We start from the raw sequence: 21625 nt of genomic DNA on the forward strand, positions 1-21625 counted from the left end.
CTTAGCTGCTGTTTCCCTAGGAAAGATGTTTTGGGCAGCTTAGAGTTTAATGATTGATCTTATAGGTACTTCTAGTTCTCCAGAGACCCGGTGCACCTGGGTTGTGTAGAAACTCTGATCCGGGCCTGAGTTTTTTCATCAAACTGCACCCCATGCAATTCTGCATTCCCGACAAGTCTCCTCTGAGTGGTCCTGCACTGATTGGGGGGCTGATTGGCTGTCCTTGCTGTGTCCCAGTGTTCTCCCGGTGGGCCTGTCTCCCCCACCTCCCGTGCTCGAAACAGTTACCAGGGGATGGGCCCTGTGCTGGTTCCTTGCGATGACTCATCAGCCTCTGAGTGGCTCCCCTTTTTCAGCTGTTCTGGCTCTTCGCTCCTGTGTGGGTCCATGGGAACCCTGTTAGTGGTCTTGCTGTCCTGCGGGCTACCAAGGCCCTCTTCTCCCCTGTTGTCTCCAAGCAACTCCATCTGAAGGGCACAGCTGCAGCTTGTCGGCTCCTGCTGCATGCGCTCACCAGCTTGAGCCTTAAAGCAACAACAGCCCAGAATGCTCAAAGCAGTTTTTTCTTTCTCTCATTGTGGTTTCTCCCCATTTATGCACTCCGTAGGTCTCTCCTCCTCTTCCCCTGAGCTCCAGCAGTCCCAGTTTGGGTGTTGTTACATGTTTATAGTTGTAAATTGGTTGATTTGTGGGAGAGAGTGATGCTGGGGACTGTTCTGTCATCTTGACCAGAAATCTGACCCAGGCAGTGGATTTTTGTGTGGAATGAGAGAGTAAACATTTGCAGGCTCGTCCTCTTCGTTTTTTTGTATGTTTTCTTGAACTGTCCATGCCCTTATTTCCCTGGTAGTTGGCATCACGGCCACCCTTCTTGAAGTTCTCCTCTGAGCAGGTGTTTTGTGTCATCTGCCTGGCAATACCCCTGTTAGTTCTTGTGCCAAAATGTTCCTGATGTTCTTTACACAGATGACCAGAGATAACTTTTTTAGCTAAGGAGAGTTTTTTGTTTTGTTTTGTTTTTGCAGGTAGATTGTGTCATGCTAGTAGTTCTTTGCTTGGAGATTATGTTTTGTCATTCTTTGACTTTGTATTATAGATGCTGTTAATGAAATAGCTTAAGAAAATGGAGATTTCTCTCATGGGAAGTGTTGAACTCCTTGAAGGCAAAGCACTATTTATTTTAATTTCTTATTTCCAACATGTCTTATAATCTAGCATTCTGTGAGTTTCCTATGCTCACTCTTTCACCTATCTTTGATTTGATGCCCAGAATAAGTTTCTTTTCGTGCCATACTGTTATTTGGTTTCCCAAAGGTATGCCAGCTTTCTTATAGTTTTCTTCTTCTCCTCATCACACTCTGAAATGAGAATTGACTACGCTGGTTTCTTCCTATTTGTATACATTATTAGTAATAATTACTTAGAATTCTTTAGGATAGATGGTGCTAGCATCATTTTTACTAATGAGGAAACTAAAACTCATGGGTGCTAATTCACTTGCCCAAGATAATAAGGTTGGTGTTAGATAACAGGCTTTAAATACTGTCTGTTCAGTCCCCAAATTTGCACTCTTTTTACTTTCTACTTTATCATACTAGGGACACCCAATAATAGCCAGCGTACTGATGAAAGAAGCTGAAGTGAGCACATAACAGTATCTGATAAGGGACATACATCTTTGTGGATAGAGTAGCCTGCTTTTCAGTATACTTTGTTTTTGTCCATGTGTATTGTAAGAATATATACGTAAGTGAAATGTGAGCTAATTTTCTTTAAGAAATTTAAGCAACACTGGTAATGCCAAAGTTCCCCATGAAAAGTTCCCTAGAGGAACCATAATTATCAAGTCATTTTTGTGTAATACGAATTTTGAAGGTGTGTCCTTTGGAATGTTTCTCTTCTTTAAAGTGTATATTGAATCAGTTGGAATGTATTCTTTTGAGATGTTTTTGACATTGTGTTATTGAGAGGTGATGCATAAAGAGTAAAACTATGTCTATATAATTTTTTAAGTGCTTTAGACCTAAAACAGTAGAATTCTCTGTTATCCATTATTAAATTAGCATTTTAGGGGAATTGTAATGCGGAATTTAATTTTTCCTCAATGTCGCCACTTCCCAATAAAATCATACTTAAAATTCCTATGATTTGTTCCCATTTGTACTTTCGAAGATACTTTTATAATGCTTTGGAAGTCAGAAATCAGTATTCAGTACAGGAATAATAAAGTTCCCAAGTTTGAATCTACTTAGCTTTTTTGAGTAACTCATTTCTGCCCTCATCCCCACTCTCTACCCCCAGTGCTTCCAGTATATTTGAAACCATATATAATGCCTCCCAGGTCTGAGATTTTGCTCAAGTACCTGAAACATAGCAGATGCTGCTGTGCTCTTCATAGCAGAGAATGGTGCTATACCAGCCAAAACACAATACTGGAACATAACCCCAAGCAGCAAAATCATTATGGTGATTGGCAAATGGAAATTGTACTATAGTAGAGTCGATGGCTTTTCCCATCTGCTGGGTTCCATCAGCAAGTCCTGGCAGCAGCCCTTCTACAAATAGCCCAAATGTTTTTCTTTAGAGAAATCCGCTTACACTTAGCAAAATTTATTCAAAGAGATAGTACTGAATGAGTGGATAAATCTGATATAAGTCTGTTCTTCAGGTAAGGTTTCTTCTATTTCATAGTTCCTAACTAATATTATTCTGACTGCAGTTTTTTTAACTTTTAAGGTTGCATATTTTTATAATTATAAAAACTTTTACAGACACCCTTTATTCTAGACTTCTAATATATTTTGTATAGAGTTTGGTATAATTCTCCATATGCTTTTGTGTCATAGTTTTTCATCTACTTTATAATATTATATTCAGTTAATATTTTATTTAATGCATATATTCATATTGTGTTATATTTCATTAGTATTCTTCAAAAGAACCATTTCTAATGCCATTATCATATGTCCATGTCATAATTTATTTGCATATTTCTTAAAAGATTGTTTCCTTGGGACACTTTTGTAAAGGACATTAAATTTTTTTTTAATCATAAACAAAATTTAATGGTGTTTTTGAGTGAATGGGACAACAAAGGCAATTTTTTATCTGAAATGATAAGTTTTTTGATGGAAATATTTATATATAGGAAATGACTGTGTGTCTGTCTAGACTGGCTTTGACTGTTCCTGGCAATATTGTCATTAAGTTCAATATTTAAGGCAAACATTTTACGTACTTTTCTGGATGACCTTTGCAAAGATTATGCTGGAGACCCAGAGAGGAAGACAGCATCATCTACTGAAGCACTAGGTCATGCATACCAACACATAACAGCTTTATGGCTTGTATCTCATATAAGCCATTGGAAAGCCCTGTATTTTTGGTAATCTTATATTCATTTTGCAGATCGCAAAACTGAGGTTTAGATTATAACCAAACAAAACCAAACCAAGGCCATACAGATTGCATGAATGAAGAATTATTTTAATTTATCCTAGTAGATTGTATCAGAGCTCTGCTCTTATAGCCATGCTTACCTCAGAATAGTTTTGTATCCCTTGAACTAATATTTTTCAGCATTACTTTCCACTTATATAAGCTACATATATACTTTTATATAAAAAAATTTAAATTGATTTCTATGGAAAGTAGCCAAAAATAAATACCTAATAATTAAAATAAAAAGTGTATATGTACACAGTCCATAAGGTCACATTCTCAGTGTGGCCCCTGCCTCACCTTGGGAAATTTTATTAATTTGTGGGAATATTACAAATTAGTACAAATAGAAATTTTTCAAAGATTATCTGAATGTCTTGAGATTCTCAAAGTGAACTGAAGCAAGCCTGATTTTCATTTCAGAACCAGAAATTTTTTAGAATTTGCTGAGCTCCCAACTTTTTGGGACCTCCTCTTCCTCATCAGGTGCCCTGTAGGACTGAGTGTCTCCCATTCAGTACCTCTCTGATGGCAGTGGAGCCATTGGGTCAGCATCAGAGGTAATGCTGACTCTCAGACTTTATAGTTAAATACTGGTGACAAGACAAAAAAACCTAGTTATTCCCTTGAGAATTGTTTATAATCTTGAGGAGAAGATGGGTATGATTTGAACAGGAAGCCGGAAGGATAGTTTTAGGAATGCATTTAAGGTACATTGGGGAAGGAGGTTTGTAAGCAGGATATCTTTGAGTGGCTGGCTAGTTACTGATATTATATATAGGTAACTGTAGAGGCAGAAGTTGTGGTCAGCCTCCTAGTACCTGACTGTCACATTTATAAATTAAATATTTTTGGTTTAACTCCTGTTTCTTCCTGAGCATTCTTATTAGGTTCTTTGTGCATATCTATTTCTACTCCCTTTCTCCACAAGCTTTAATTTTGCCAGAAATATTCAAACTAAGGGGTGATGATTGGTTTCCTAGGTCTAAGTTAGAAAGAATATCTTCAAAACTACTATAAAACAAGTCTGTTGTTTATGTGAACCAGGAGTTTGGTGTTTGGTCTACAGGTAAGTTCTTTTACAAAATAAAATTTCTGACTCAGCAGACTGAAACTCCAGGCCAAACCTTCCTGTGAACCAGTTGCTGGGCCAGCCCCCATGGTTACCAGGCACAAGGCCATGTTGTCAGAGGACTCCAGTAGAAGTCTGCCTGCGGATCATGACAGATGGTCTGCTAGAACCTTTAGATGGGTTGACTGGTCAAGGGCTTTCTCTGCCAAAGCCAGTCTGCAAAGACTGGAATAATTTTCTATTACTTCAAATGCACAGGCACCAACTCATGTCTGCAAGGATCATGAAAAATCAGGAAACATGACACTACCGAAGGAACAAAATAAAGCACCGGTGGTGAACCGTAAAGAAATAGAGATTTATGAATTGTCTGAAACAATTTAAAATAATCATCTTATAAAGAAGCTCAATCAGTGAGCTATAAGAATACAGATACACAACTAAAGGAAATCAGGAAAACAATGCAAAACAAAATTAGAATTTCAATAGAAAGATAGAAACTATAAAAAAGAACCAAATTTTGGAGCTAAATAACACAATGATTGAACTGAAAAATTCCAGAAAGAGTTATAGCAGCAGACTTGATCAAGCAGAAAAAACCAAAATGAGTCAGTGAGCTTGAAGACAGGTCATTTGAAATTACCCATTTAGAGAATTGAAAAGAAAAAAGAATGAAAGAGAGTGAAGATAGCTGCTATGTTTGAATGTGTCCACTTCAAAATTCATAATCTGCATGTGGTAGTATTAAGAGGTGGGGCCTAACATCCAATATCAGCAGAATACACATTCTTCTTGAGTGCACATGAAGCATTCTCCAGGATAGATCATATGCTAGGCCATAAAAACAAATCTTGACAAACTTAAGAAGATTGAAATCATATCATGTATATTTTCTAACTACAATGGTATGAGACTAGAAATCAATAATAGGAGGAATTTTGGAAAATTCACAAATATGTGGAAATTAAACAACATTGTTCTGAACAACCTTTCGGTCAAAGAAGAAATTAAAATGGAAAAAATGTCTTGAGACAATTGAAAATGGAACCACCACATACCTAATGACAAATGAAAATGGAACCAACCACACACCAAAACTTATGGGATGCAGCAAAAGCAGTTCTAAAAGGAAAGTTTATAGCAATAAATGTCTATACCAGAAAAGAAGAAAGATCTCAAACAGCTTAATGTTAAACCTTCAGGAACTAGGAAAAGAACAGACTAAGCCCAATGGTGGTAGAAGGAAGGAAATAAGATCAGACCAAAAAAAGAAATAGAGACTAGCAAAACAACAGAAAATATCAATAAAACTAAGAGTTGGCATTTTGGATAGATAAAATCAACAAACGTATAGCTAAATTAACTAAGAAAAAAATAGAGGAGAGTCAAATAAAAAACCAGAAATATAAGAAGAGCCATTGCAGCTGATACCACAGAAATACAAAGGACCACGAGACTATGTTGAACAACAAATTGGATTAACTACAAGAAATTGACAAACTTCTAGAGACATACAACCTACCAAGATTGAATCATAAAGAAACAGAAAATCTGAACCAACGAAAAATGAGAACATTGAATCAGGAATAAAAATTCTCCCATCAAAGAAAAGCCCCAAACCTGATGGCTTCACTGCTGATCAAATGAAAATAAGATGATTAGATGAATTTTACCCAATGAGGTGTACATTTATACATCACAGGCAAACTTTAGAGACTCTTATCACTGTAGAATTTACAAAGAAGCTTTAAACTTACTGTTTTGTTTTAATAAAGAAAACATAAAGCCTGAAGTAGATGAAGAAGGAATTGTCCCCATGTGAGAATCTACGCAGTGCTTCAGGGGGCTTGCATTCAGTGCTCGGGCTCTGTACTGCCAGTGCCCTGTGTGTGTTGTTTCAGTGTTGCTGCCATGGTGCTGTGAGTTTACAGGGTTACAAGGTAATGGGATTGGGTGCATACTCTGGGCTGAAGAGCATCCAAGCAGAGGACAAATGCTCTTTGATCCATAGTGTGACTTCATCTTTGGGGAAGGACAAGTATAGAGTAGGGTCCTCTACCAGGTCTGTGTTGAGAAAGTTTAAGGACAGGCTGTTAGTTTTTATCAGGCCATGCTAGACCAAGCCTTGCCATAGAAGCGGAATTGCAGGGGCTGGTGCAGCTCTGCCCATACTCACCAACTCCCTGGTTCATTATTAGGAATTGTCATTCCCCCTACTTCTTTTTTATTATCTCTAGGCTTTTAGGAGTTAAAAGGCATTTCCTCTGTCTCTGGAAATATTTTGAGAATTCCTTACATTAACTTACTTTACCATGGCCAGTATTATTGTAGTAGTAGAAACGCTGAGGTCATGAAGTTGAAAGGAAGGAACAGTTTAATGATTCCTGGCAGGGATGGGAAGGCAACCAAGATGGGGTGGTTGTCTGGCCATGAGATCTGATCTAATCTTTGAAGGAAGAGGAGGGTGAGAAGGAAACTCCTTCTATATATACTATGATTGTATTTACGAGAGTTCGTGGAAAGATTTCTACTGTCCTTTAATTCTATTTTTTCACAAACTTTTTGAATACCCCTCATATTTTTCTCAAAATGTATCTGAAGGACAAAGTAGGTTTGGTGTCTGGCATTGATATGACAGATGCTTTAGAGTGTTTGCTCTGTTTATAACTAGGAACATTGTTTTTCCCGGATCCTATGCTCACTGTGTTTTTGTTTGCTCTCTTAAGAATTGCCTGAGGTCCCTTCGGTTGAGGAGGAGGTAGAAGAAACAGAGTCTTGGGCAAAGCCTCTCATCCACATTTGGCAGACGAAGCCCCCTAACTTTGCAGCTGAGCAAGAGTATAATGCAGCTGTGGCCAAAATGGAGCCACACTGTGCCATCTGCACTCTGCTCATGCCGTACTACAAGGTAAGGGGGGTGCTGTCAAAGTTTCCTTTCACTGCTGCACATTCTATGCCATTGGCCACCTACCAGGTCACCTGCAAGTCCCCGTAGGCTTAGAATGCATATCAGAAGGACAGTAATCCTTGTATGTCTAATGGCCTTCATAGAACAACAAACAGTTTCTAAGTAGTGCTTGGGAAACATTTTTCTGACAGTACTTCATCATTTTTTAATGTCTGTGTATTTCATGCAAGGGACAATTCCAGTCTTTTTGAACTTTTTATTAGGAAATATAAAACTTAAAGCTAAAAAATAGTAGAAAAAGCTTAAAAATAGTAGAAGCTTGCAAAGAGAGAACCTAGATTTTGTCTTTGTTTTTTATTTGAAAATGTCACTCAAATAACATAATGTCAGCACTGGGCCCGTATTTTAAAACTCTCTCTTTGCCTTCCTATGTGGAACATGCAAGAGACACAGCCAAGACTTGATAAAAACTGAATTGTCCAGTTCACCCTACTCAGCCAGCTGTGCTTGATGTTGTTTTCAACATTATCCCATGTATGTTACACTGATAGCTTCTCCCCTCATGGGGGGGGTCACATTTTTTTCAGCACTAGCACAGGTGAAAGGATTTCTAGGCATCTCATAAAGGTAGAACTACATGGTTCACTTTAAGGTACAATATATAATTCAGTGTGTTGATACGAACATTGTCTTCTTGGTTATGTTTTCATTAATAGAATCAGAAATATTTTATTCAGGATTACATTTGTCTTAAAGTTCCATGTAAAAGTAACTGTTCTGCTGAGATGTTTCAGAGCAAGAAAATACATGATATCCCACATTTTCAGACCTTTGTAAACAGAGGAAGTAGTTTACTCCATGTTTTTAAATGTAGCACTGGTGAGTGACAAACGTTTTTGTTTTCCTTTAGTCTTTAAATTTCTATGATTTAACTTTTTATTGATTATTTCTACATCATAATCTGCCTGTATAGTTCCCAATAATGAAAAAAGTTCCAACTAAAATCGCAAGAATTGGTGAAATTTATTAGTATAAGATCTCTGCTTTTAATAAGGTAATTCATTAATTATAGTTTCAAGTAAATACTAAACATATTTTTTATATATTTTGGTGAGAGATGACAATTTTGTTTGGCACATTATCCCTTCTTCTTTAGTGACATTTGCCAGATCTATCTGTCCTGCTGTTTTAAAACTTTGGTAAGGCAAAAAGCTTTGAAGCCTCTCTCAATGCTGTTGTACAGAATAAAACTGGGGTTTTTAACAGCACTTTAAGTGTAACCAGGTTAGATTCTTTAGTAAATGAAGGCAGTTCTGTTAACCTAGTGCAAATAAAGAAGCAAAAAACCCACAAAAAACCAAAAACCATCAGAAGAATCAATGTTTTCCATGAACTGTTTTTCAGTATTGTTGTACTGAGTTAAGAACACAGTTTTATTAGCTCATGACTTTCTTGTATGAGCAGACATCCAGAAGATTCACTTGTTCTTACAGATTAGCTTCTGGGTGGGTACTTGCGGAGGAGCATTGATAAAAAGGTAATAGTTGGGTCAAGGAGAACAACAGAGAGAACAAAAGTTGGAAGTTAGTTGCTAGAACGGATGTTAGTGGATTCGAGTGACGAGAATGAATGATGGGCTTTTGCCTGCGTTTTTCACTCATGTGGAAATGTTGTGTTTTTCAGCCAGATAGCAGCAATGAAGAAAATGATTCTATATGGGAGACAAAGTTAGATGAAGTAGTTACATCTGGAGGAAAGACTAAGCCTCTCATTCCAGAGATGTGTTTTATTTATAGTGAAGGAAATATAGAATATTCTCCACCCAGTGCCTTCCTTGAAGAGGATGGAACAAGTCTTCTGATTTCCTGTGCAAAGTGCTGTGTACGGGTTCATGCAAGTAAATGAATTTATAATTCATCAGTTGCTGGCTTTGTAGTGCTTCAGATAGTCTCTATTATTCACCTCTTTGGAACCTATCAAATCTATTGCTTTAAACTATTGGCATGCTTAATCATTAGATCATTCTTGCATTTCTTCCAGTGAAAGTATGTGTAGGTATAATCATCCTTTTTTCTCCAGTTTTATGCTGTATTAGTGGACAGCAGGTCTGGTTTTTGTTTGTTTGTTTGTTGTCCAAATGAGGGGTCATCATGGAGTTCTTTCACAAAATGTTGGGAATTAATCTTGATTCCTGAATGCTCTAGCTATACAATTTAGCCATAGTATTTCATAAACATGTACTTGGACTCAGTATTTTATGGACTTGGTTAACTATGATAAGTTTTTTGTTGGGTAAGTACATTTCTGTAATTTTTTATTCCCATAACATATATTACAGAAATTTAGAAATTACTCATTAAATCTTAAAACCTCTCTTTTAAAGAGGGGTTTTAATAGCTGTCTTTTGAGAGACCTGCGTAACATGTTTTTGTTGGTGCCATTTGATTGCTACATGTAATTGCTATATTTGCATCATCAGCTTGTCCTTAGAAAGTTATTTTGAGTAGGCATGTACTGAATAGACAAATTGAATTGAAGACATCCCTTCATCACTAAGCATGGATTGTGCAGCCTTTGTTCTATACTGAAATTAAAGCTAATTTGACATAATTTTTGAAATGTTATTTTAAATTATATCAATTAAACAAGATGTTAAAATTCATTTATTGTTTAATTTTAACATTTCCCAAAACTTTGTTCCATGGATTGTAACTTATTTTGAAATGTTTTTTTCATGAGTGAAGGAAGAGACTTGACAGTTTAGAAATTTTATTATTGCCTATTCAAGAATTATCATCAATATTTCCTATGATTACTATTGTAAGCATTTATTTACCACAGGACCCACATTCTCATGTTTCCTTGGACCACTATTTTATTAGTAATGTAGCATGAGAACCTAAAGCGTCTTTGAGACAGCCCTGCTTATTATGTTTTGTTCTAAGCAGTGGGAGTCAGAAACAGTATGGTAGGCAGATGTCTTAATTTTATTTAATTCAGTGCTGAAATATGTAATATTTTGAAGATGCAGAAAACCTAATGCATGGATCCATACTATTATTTTGTAGGTTGTTATGGTATCCCTTCTCATGAAGTCTGTGATGGATGGCTGTGTGCCCGGTGCAAAAGAAATGCATGGACAGCAGTAAGTTGCTTATTTTAGTATCGCTAATCCCTCCTCTCACCCCACCCACTGTGAACACATTTGAATCTCATTGAAAGATAAGATTACACACATGCTACTGTGTGTGATTCCATACTTCTCTGTATGTCTAGTTTTTGCTATCCTATCCAAATTATTCTACATGCTGGCTGTATATCCATTCTGGACATGTTAGATAAATTTCTAGGTGTCGGTCCTCTGCTTAGGAACAAACAGGGACTGCCAGTTTATCAAATCCACATTTACATTTGGAAAGTCTCAAATTCGTGCTTTATTTTCCTTCTCAGCCCTATTTTGCTGTTCTTGAAAATAAATATTCTATGTAACAATCAAGGTGTGGGAGTCCTCAGTGACCCCTGAATAAACCATGCTTATATGCAACTTTTCAACTAACATGAGGTCTTTCCCCCACTTATTTATCCTTATATTCATACCTTAAGAAATTTTAGAATGTCTTCTTTGTGCAAGGCATTGCTGTGAACTTGAGACATAACCTTTAACAACAAATGATCCTCCATTTGGAAGACACAAATTCCTCTTTGTCTAAATTGTTTTTCCTAAAGACCTTGTTGAAATCTTAGCTTACATCCATTTTTTGATTTCCATTCCATTAATCTACTATGTCACGCATTTTGCCATTTAATTATGTTCTGCCTTAATTTTTCTTAAAACATTTTCTTCCTAGAGGAATCAGAACATTCTTGAAAGTAAAGACCTACCAGACTTCAACATTGTATCCCTCACTAATGATCTCAGAGCTGGTGCTGAGCTCAATAGTTTCAGTTGTAATAGCAGTACTTGTTTTATTCCTCAATGATCTCTAATGGCAAAAAATTGAATTTCCTTGCAACGGAAGTTAAAAACTATGTAAGGAGTATGCCTTGCATGATGAAAATTTGTCATGATTTTGTACATTTGGTGAGTATAAATTAAAGGAATCCAAGAGGGATGCCTTTCTAAATGATTCTATTGCTGGCATTCACTTTGGGTAGTGATGGAGGAATATATGGATACTCTATAGTACAAATAATCTGATCTATTTGATGTCAAATATTTCCCATTTAAGAAGTCTGAATTAGTGGCCCAGAAAACATTTTGCCATTTCCTTTGGTGAGATCATTTTGTTTACTATATAATGTTGAGCATCTTTAAAACAGCCGTGATGTCCTGCTAATATGCAGGACTGGATAAATAAGTATATCCAGCTCTTATTAATATATACAGCTCCTGTTTACCATGCATGTCCTAGTCCTATTGTATGATCCAAAGTGAGGTCTTATATAATCGGTTTCACCAGCGATGTTCTCTCATTCACTTTAAAGCATAAATTTAGAGATTAGAGGCCATCTAATCCAGTTAACCAAAGCATTAAGAGTTCTCTATTCCATCCACAGTTACTGCCTGGGTCCTGAGCTCACACACTGAGCAATCCTGTTGTCCAAGGTACCATGGTCTTTGCATGGCAGAGCCAGGGCCAGGCCTAGGCCACCCACCCTGATTCTAAAGCTGGTTCTGATCTATTATGCTGTTTTCATGTAGCATGTTTTAAAAAGCAAGTACTCTGATTAATCATTCTTTGGAACTGAATTAAAGCATCTTTCTGTTAATCTTAACCGTTTGCCCCCTGAAAACTATAATATACCATTTGTACTTTAATATCGATACCATGTAAATCTCTTTCAATTTGCAGTAGAACTGGGAACTCTTGAATATAACTTTACATAATTCTTTATTTCTAATTGGAAGTGATCTGAATTCACACTGGATTCCAATTGTTTTTTCAGTTTATCCATTTTGAGTAAACGTTGCCTGTGAAGCTCCATTCCTATCTCTCATGAGAAATAATTGAATTGCAGTTTAAGTATTGCAGAGAAGTTACTGACAATATTGATATACTGACGGGCAGTGAGTGTTGCAATATTAATTTTTACTAAACATTTAAGTTTGAGTGCTTTTAATTTTGTGAGTGGAATGATTGCATTTTATGAGTATCCTTAGACCAGACTTCTTCAGGAAGCAACCTAACATGGTCAGTTTTAGATTCCCGAGGAGCCCTAAACCTCTTTTAAATGGAGGCTTTGAAGGAGCTCATGGAAATCGAATAGTGCAGCTGAGGCCAGACAGTATTGCACTACTGGCTTGTCCTTTGCTAACCTCATTCCTAACTGTTTCCTAGGATTTTCTTCCTTTTAAAACAGGCCTTGTGAAGGTAAGAATTATTCATTAGAAATGCAAAATATTCCTACAGCATATTTAGTTTGGGATGTATGATTGTACAACAAATGTGATTGTTCTAGCTCTGTTTCCTTTTGTGGTGTAGTGCTTTTGAACACCTTGTGTTCATTTTCTAAAGGTATATGTGAGTATTGTACGTGGTGATTCTATTTTTTAAAGGTTTTTTTTTTTAAAAGAGTGACTATAATAGTATTATATCATGGACTTAAAAATCACTAGTATTTTGGAAGCAAAGATATCTTAGGTATTATTCATCCAATCCCAGACAATAAATAAATAAGTTCATATGTTAGAAAGTAGTAAGTTTTTCAACTTCAGCTTGGGCAAGGTGGTAGAGTATGTATGAAAGGCTGGAATCAATACTCACAGACAAGCTGTCTTTTTAAAACTTATCAATTCTAAAGGGTTAATGTCACTCTGAACTTAGTTACCCTGCTAGTTTTTAAGTAACTGGAGGCCAGAACCCTTTCTCATTTATCTAACATCCCTAATATCTGGCGTAATGTTGGAACATTTCTGTTGTAATAGAGCATAAAGTAGGAAGGTTGATATAGTGATAGTGGCTAGATCTTTATTTGTGACCTCCAGTGTGTTTACCGTTTCCAAAGATTAGGTTCAGACCTCACTCTGATCCATTTTGCCATCATTTACTTACCATATCCATTCAAGTCAATTAAAATAAGAAACAAGAAGCTGTATTGCAGATTCAACTGCATGTGCTTGAGGAAGAGATTAGTTTCAATTTTTGGATTACACCCTAATTTGGACTCTAGGATTATGGCTCTATACCCAACTTCTAATTGAATGAAATGAAACAGGCAAAGAACCCCACAAATACCTGTCTATGCTTAGATTCAGGTTTGTATATTCAGTAGTGCTAATTAGATACTATTGCTTTGAGCCCCTGCTTGTCCTAGTTCAGTATTGTTCAAACAAACACCTATCTGAAAGCTATGTTTGAGTTTATGGTTTATTATCCAGCTTTATTAGATTATATTATTTTCAGGTATGTTTTTGTGGATCCTTCTCTGCCCCCACCCCCTTTCCTTTCTTCTTCTTGTATATTGGTCTTTTTAGAGCAATTTTTCCTTCTTCGTTATAGTATCATTTTAGAGTACATTACAAACATTACCAAGTCCTGTTTTTAGTGTAGAAAGTCAGTACTCTGATTTCAGTTATCTCTTTTTGTTTGGAATCTTCATGTGCGTCTTATCACTTTTGACCTAGATTTCTATAAATTGTATCTAATCTGTGCATCACTTTCCACTATAAGCTATTGGTAATTGGAAATGTAATGCTAATCTCACCATAAAAATATAAAATTTGTATTGCTTTTTTTCTGTTATTTTTTCAAAATTTTTTTGTGTCTAGGTATTTCTGTAAAATACCTGAACACCACTTTAGGGCCACACTTCTAATTATGAAAGAGGATGTTAGTTAAATGTCTCAAATAGGCTGATTACCTAAATAGTTACTTTATTCTAAAAATTAATAATCAGGGTTCTTAATACTTTATAAAATATTAAATGTAGTTGCTAATAAGTATTAGAATTTTCTATATGATCTTTTGAAAAATTTATAATACTAAATTCTAAAGAGTAAATAAATATAAGCAGGAAATTTAAAGATGTTAAAAGGGTATTTGAATAAGATTCTTTGTTAAAATTAAGGGATAATGTAGCAGTTTGGTAGTCATTTCTGTCCAGAAAATTTGGATGTTTCTTTAGGGACCTTTGAGGGGGTGCGGGGTTTGTTAGAGTACCATAAATGGGAGTGAAAACTGCATGTGAAGATTGGTAACTAATCACAGGAAGTCACAGAAAATGACTACACTCAGATTTACAACTTTGACCAATCTTGAGTTGCCAGTCTTCTGTACATGGCAGCGGTAAGCCTGTTCTGTAATTTTTCATTGTCAGTTTGAAAAATTCTGAATAAAGTATCATTTGTACTTTGTCTTACTAGGGATCTTTTTTATTACCTTAAGTATTTCTTAGGGAGAAGGCTGGGTAAATGCAATTGATCACGTAACTGTAATCTAAATTAAAGGAAGATTTAAAAAATATATTGAGAAGTTTCGACTGAAAAAATATATGTATCTGATGTCCATTCCGATCCTAAAATTATTTGATTCTGTTTTGCTTTGTATTTCCATTTTTTTTCAATTAGTTTTCCTTAAGAATTGGGGACCGTCAAGAAAACTACATTTATTTATGCACTTCTTAATCTAGTTAGATATGATGAGTAACAAAAAATCATAGGAATAGCATGTGAGAATGGTAATTATTGGCCAGATGACAATTTACATGTTATTATACCTTTTCATCATTATACATTATTCATCATTGAAAATATTCTGTATGGTCCTATAATGGTGGATACATGTCATTATACATTTGTCCAAACCCATAGAATGTTCAACACCTAGAATGAACCCTGTTGTAAACTATTTATTCTGGTGATAATGATTTGTCAGTGTTGGTTAAATCACTTAGAGCAATTGTACCACTCTGGTGGAGAGTGTTGATAGTTGGGGAGGCTGTGTGTATGGGGAAGTCTCTGTACCTTCCTCTTAATTTTGCTGTGAATCTAAAAATGCTGTAAGAAATGAAGTTTAATAAAAGATAATAATTTCAAGGCCTTACTACAAGTATATGTACCTGCCATTTGTGAACACATGACAGTTTACATTATGCTCTAAATTTCTTTTTATTTCGATATGTCCCTTTACACTTAATTCAGGAGAATTTGAATTTTTTCATTTGATAGTACTACAGTGTAAAAAAGGAAACTATTCATTATATTCTTGAATGAATATTGTCATGCTATAAAAAAGTAGATTTTGTAGTGAAAAAAGCTTTATAGATTAGAATTCTCATTCTGTCTAATGAAATGCATAAAGTAGGTAATTGCACACATTTATTATCTATTGAAAAGCATTTATTGTACTCTGCAGAATAATAAAGTAAGTTGTATATGTATAACAAACATAATATTCTGTTTCTTTTTCTCAAAGTGGTTTTAACAAATCAAAACCCAAACATGAAATGGGCTTTTAAGTTGGCCATACATTTATTCTCTGTCTCCTATATTTTGTTTATTTGTTCATTTTTTAAAATGGAGTAACAGTTAGATGCAAACAAACTATATCTTGATGATTATTTGGAATTAGCTTTTCCTTTCTTCTTACGAAGAGTGGAATATGCAATTGCAGTGATTTAAAATAAACATTTTGGTGGCTGTTGACATTTTTTTTATTGCTTGATTGTAAATAAGTGGCATCTGCAGATTGAGTAGTGGTTGCCATTCATGTCCTCCAGTGCTCTACGTGGCTATTTTATTTGGTCCCTGTATGAAAGTGAAGTCTTTTTCTCTGCATAAATCATGGTCACAAAATTAAATTCCTGAATTACCTAAGGTAATTCTTTACAAAATCCAGTCCCACAGTGTTGCTAAATCCTCTGGGCTAAAGAATCTACTTTATTTGTTGAAAAACATTTCTAAGAACTCCTGACCTTTGGAATGTACCTTAGTCTCACTCCCAGTCTTAGTATATCAGGTAGAAATGATCCATCTTTTGGAAAACTGGTAACTCTTGACATGTTGAGAACTATGATGCTCCTACCTCTAAAACTCTCCATTTACTTCTGTGTGATAATTGGTGTGTGGAGGAAGGTGGTCTATTAGGTAGAGTCTTTGACTCCCACCATTGGTTTGAGGTCGTATGGATTGAGTGTAGTTTCTATAGATGGAGGCACATCTGAAGAAAAGCAACCCTAACGCTGCTGTTATATCTGGACCTTGAGCTTTCTTTCCTGTCTGTCTAAAGCAGGAATTTTCTTAAGGTGATTTTTCTTGTGGTATGGTTGAGGATTATGCTATTCCATAACACATTCTTTATTCCTGCCTCTCCAACCTCCCAAATGAAGATAGTGATGCTGATAATTGATATTAGAAATTACCAACCATTTGGCTCTTGGAATCTTCTGTTTTATAAAAAGTAGTTTTATCTTTTAACTTTGGACATACAAGTTAAGAATAATTCTTGACTTAGAAGCAATATAAGTAGCAGGGATAGAATTCTCTTAGTTTCCACAGAATTTAATACTGACAAAGACTTAAGAATTCTCCATGTATCTCAGAAATCTCAGTTTACAGGTAAGAACCAGAGGGCTTAAGAGAGTAATTCCTTTGCCCAGGATCACCCCACTATGTAATAAGAGAACCAGGCGATACTCAGGCCTCCAGATTGGCAAGCCTAGACTCTGTGCTTAGCTACAACTGACCTAATTCTGAGGTGTTTTTGTTTGTTTACATTGAAAGTAAAGCCATCACTAACTTCTAGAGTAATTGGTTATCTACTTAAGGTAGAATAATTAACACTGGGTGGTTGAGTAGAGTAGATTCTTTTCCCTTTCATATTTACTCTAGTTTCTGGCTAGAGGACCTTTCCCAGAACTGGATAATCTCCTGAATCCAATTTCCCAACTGACAACAACGTTAACATTTTTCTTTTGTGAAGACCTCTGAAGTGGCTTTGTAGATCAGAGCGATTGATTTTTAGATCAGATTGGCTTATGGCCTTGAGAGGTCATGGTGGCATTGACGTTCCCTCTGATCTGTTTCATGCTGTATTTTTTTTATTCCATGGGATACTGTCAAGCACAGGTGATGAGTCTGTCAGCCTGCAAGGCTGACTTTGATCCTCATACAAAGTAAAACTAGTGGAAAAAAAGAAAGGCCCCATTCCTGTCAAAGGCAGGGCATTCGCCAGTGGGTGGTGGCCGTTGGTAGCAAAGTGGTTGCTTTTGCGGTGTTGCTTCTCCCCATTGAAGTGTCCCTGTAAACCATAGCCAGGGCCCTGCTCTCCCACTTGTGGTAATGCATTTGGGCTCAAATCTACCTCTTGCTTCCTGAGGAGGCACATTATTCCGAATAGTTTCAGACTTAAACTTTGGCTTGCAAAGGCCGGGGTGGTAATAACTATTTTGCTTTAACCAAACAGAACAGCACATTCGAGAATATGAGTTATCCTGGACAGCATATCTGTGATGTAGAAGCCTTTTTGTTAGAGAACTGCTTACAGGCTAAAAAGTTACAAATCATTTTTCTCTATTCTTTTCTCACCCTTTTGTTCAATAAACAACCCCCCTAACCCTCTCCCTCCATAATGGAGAGAAAGAAGTCTACATAGCTTACTGTCAGTGGAACTGTATTCATAAATAGCTTCTTGATTGAGAACAAATGCCTCATTAATCTTTAGCACTTCAACCAGAGAGTACAAATAAAGTCAGAAAGAATAATGAGTGACATTATGGGGAGCCTTACAGATTGTACTACACACCAGGCTGTGCATGCCCCGAGGTCACTGAGCTACAAGGCACATCTCTTTCGCAACGAGGAAAGAGATCCCCAGGAAGAGTGGAGCAGGAAAGAACTGCAGTGCAGGCATTTCTCATGAGTTGCAGAAATTAATCCAGTGGCACGATGAAGAAATCATGTACTTTGCTGTTTGCTGTTGATGGTCATGCTGGGAAGAAAGAATAAACCAGCAGGATTTTTATTTGAAAGACAAATGCTGTACAATTTTAACAAAGTAAGATGTATGTTCAACTTGAAGTACTTTGTTCAGGATCCTGGAAATACTGTTATGTACATGTAGTAAGCTCCATGTAGAGCACCTCTGGCCAGTCTTAAGTTATATAGGTGCTTCTTCTTGCCAGCTAGCATGTGCCTGCTACACAGCTACCAGACAGGTGCTCTGCAACCTCAAATTAATTTTCATGCTGGTGTAAGCAATGTGATTATGAAAATAAATCCAGAGGAAAATGTATTTTGAAACAAATACAGAATATGGTTTTCTATTCTTCTGTTCTCTTTTATGCAAGTGGTTGTATGATGATATTTAAATAATTATATGCAGTTTAATTGGTCAGTGTTGCAAATTAAATGAACAAAAACTGCAATCCTATAATGCAAAAGGTACTGAATGAAAATTTGATGTTATATATTAAAAGTTCTAGATATTTTCTTTCTGTTGGGATGCAAGGCAACTTCACTTAAAAGTTTTCTTTCTGAAAATCTTTACAGATGGTTATGGTTTAAGTGAGTCATTGCCAGTTTTTCATGTAAATATTCAAAGATAAGATTTCTAGAACCACTTAGTTTTTTTTAGGTCAGCTGTATAACCTAGGACATGACATGCATTTATTTAATGTCATTTAGTACAAATAATTAATTCAGATATTTGTACTAATGAAATACTCATGAGATAGGAGGAATTCCCATCTCAGCCTACAGTGGCAGCTCCTTAGCTCCCAGTTGTGGTTTATTTATATGCTTTGTTTTGGGCAATGGCTTTTGAAGTAGGTAGAGTAAAGAACCCCTCTCCCACTAAATATGTTCCGCATCCTAATCCCTGTAACCTGTGCATATATTATGTTTCATAAAAAAGGAAATTATCGTAACAGGTGGAATTAAGTTTGTTTAGTAGCTGACCTTACAATAGGGAGATTATTCTGGATTATCTGGGTCCACTCAATGTCATCACAAAGGTCTTTAAACGTGGAAGAGGGAGGCAGAAGAGGATGTCAGAGTAATGCATATGTGAGAACTTTACACCCAACATTGCTGACTTTGAAGATGGAGGAGGAGAGCCAAGAATCAAGGAGTGTGCGCGGCTTCTAGCAGCTAGGGAGGGCATGGTAACTGATTCTCCCCTAAAGCTGTCAGAAAGGACACTTGCTGACACCTCGATTTTATCCCAGTTGGACCCATTATAGACTTCTGACTTCCTGAATTGTGTGCATTTGTGTTGTTTTAAGCCGCTATATTTGACGTCATTTCTTGTTAGAGTGATAGGGAACTGTTATGGTATTCAATAGAAGGACAGCCTGTTGAAAGAGTCATTAGTATTCACATTCCACTGGTATATTACATTTGAGTGTCATGTCTAGATTTCAGGCAGTTCACTCTGACTAAGCCTTCTGTCTTCCTAGCCTACACCCTCTAGCTCCTGGATTCTTGCAAACTCTTTTAACCTCCCTGTTAACAATGTGATTCAGTGATGCTTCCAGCATTCCACAGTCTCTCTGTACCCTCATATCCTTGCTTTTGTTTTAGATACTGTATTCCCTTATATATGCTCCCAGCTACCTTGCTCTTTCTTACTTTGTTAGTCTCCCTCAGCATAACTCACACTGTTAAATTTATCTACTGTGCGCCCCACCCGTGTAGCTGAATATAGCTGGAGAGAGACACCCAGTATGCAGATTGCTCTTGCTTTCAGTTTGTAACTTTTGTGGGTCCTCAGTGGGGCCCAGGATTTGGTACTGCATTCCTGTCTTCCATTCACTCCTCCGCTCTCTTGGTTAACTGTTTTATACCTTCTCATTACACATTTCCTTACCTCTTTACCCTTTCTCATTCTTACCTGATGACTCACTGAGAAACAGGAAGACATCAGAAGAGCTCTTCTCTAAGTTTTCACCTGTGACATATCTATAATCTCTCTGCTGCTGTCTAAGGCCTTCCCACTTCATCCATAGGATTATAGTTCTGATCATTCATCTATCTCTCTACCATATCACAAATATTCCTCCTTCTAGATGATTCTCATTACCATATACATCTGCTGTTGTTTCTTCTGTCTTCAAACCAAAAGGCTTCTCTTGACCTTTCTTCCATGCCAGTTACTACCCTATTTCGCTGCACCCCATATTGTAAAGTTTCTTAAAAGACTTGCCTTCACTCTCATCCATTTCCCCACTTCTCTCCTAAACCTATACTAGTTACACGCTTTACCCCACATTTCCTTAGGAACGTCTGTTTCACTAGCACCATTAGTTGATCACTGTTTTTTGTTTAAGCACTGTCTTCACTTGGCTTCCAGCATCCTTTAGTCTCCTGCTTTACCTGCTACTTTACTGGCCACTTCTTTTCACTTTCCTTAGCTAGGTTCTCTTCATCTCCCCAACCTGATAATAGTACAGTTCCCTGGGGTTCAAAACTTGGGCCTCTTCTCTGCACTAACCCACTTAGTGATCTCGTCCGTTCTCATAGATTAAATTGTTTTAAATAGCATCACTCACTGGTGGCCTGTGCATTTATATGTCCAGCTCCACCTCCCCTGAACTGCAGACCCATATAGCCAACTTCCTGTGCGGCATCTCTGCTCTCACAGCTAGTAGTTTCCTCAAACTCACCCTGTCCCAAATGGAATTCCTGATCTTCTCCTGTAGGTTTCTCCATTTCCAGTTAATGGGAACTTAGGCTTCCCAGCTGATGAGGCCAAAAACTTTAGATTTGATGCTTTTCTTTTTCTCCTACCTTACATCTATGTGATGGTAAATTTTGTCTTCTCTACATTCAAAATGAATCTAGAATCCTGGCCAGTTCTTATCAGCTTTGCCAATATTACTCAGGTCTGATCCACTCATTACTTCTTTTCTGGATTATGGCAGTAACCTGTTAACTTCCCATTTCTAACCCCGAACCCTTAATGTCTGCTGTCAACACAGCAGTTGGAGCAATCCATTTAAAATGTAAGTCAGATTATGTCCTTGCTCTGTTCAAAGCTTACAGTGCCTTTCCATGTCAGTCAGAACAGCCATCACCTTTTTCCGTGGCTTGGAAGCATTATCAGATATTCTTCCTCTTAATTGCTGACCACCTTTCAAATTAGAAAAGGCCAGGATCTGCCTGCATCGCCTTCCTGTAGAGAGCTCTGTGGTCTAATCCCATAGCATTTAACACCCTTGTCATCTACGTAGTCTGCTCATTTTGTTTGCCTATCCCACTATACTAA

At 36.7% G+C, this 21625-nt stretch overlaps 1 protein-coding gene across 3 annotated transcripts in view; it reads left to right on the plus strand.

The window, feature by feature from the left end:
- KDM4C (lysine demethylase 4C) overlaps nt 1–21625 on the plus strand; it is a 371099-nt gene that overhangs the window by 208427 nt on the left and 141047 nt on the right. Inside the window, exons 13-17 of one of the 3 annotated variants that reach the window (XR_010021850.1) lie at nt 7240–7421; nt 9105–9318; nt 10490–10566; nt 11979–12027; nt 12761–12793. Coding sequence is in view for 2 of the 3 variants with exons in the window: in XM_063080306.1 (XP_062936376.1) it covers nt 7240–7421; nt 9105–9318; nt 10490–10566; nt 11979–11996 (491 nt within the window). In the remaining variant the exon portion in view is untranslated. The remainder of the gene's footprint in view (nt 1–7239; nt 7422–9104; nt 9319–10489; nt 10567–11978; nt 12028–12760; nt 12794–21625) is intronic. The other 2 variants (XM_063080306.1, XM_063080305.1) reach the window with 2 other exon arrangements.

The sequence above is a fragment of the Cynocephalus volans genome, chromosome 16 (assembly GCF_027409185.1).
Source record: "Cynocephalus volans isolate mCynVol1 chromosome 16, mCynVol1.pri, whole genome shotgun sequence".
Taxonomy (NCBI): Eukaryota; Metazoa; Chordata; class Mammalia; order Dermoptera; family Cynocephalidae; genus Cynocephalus; species Cynocephalus volans.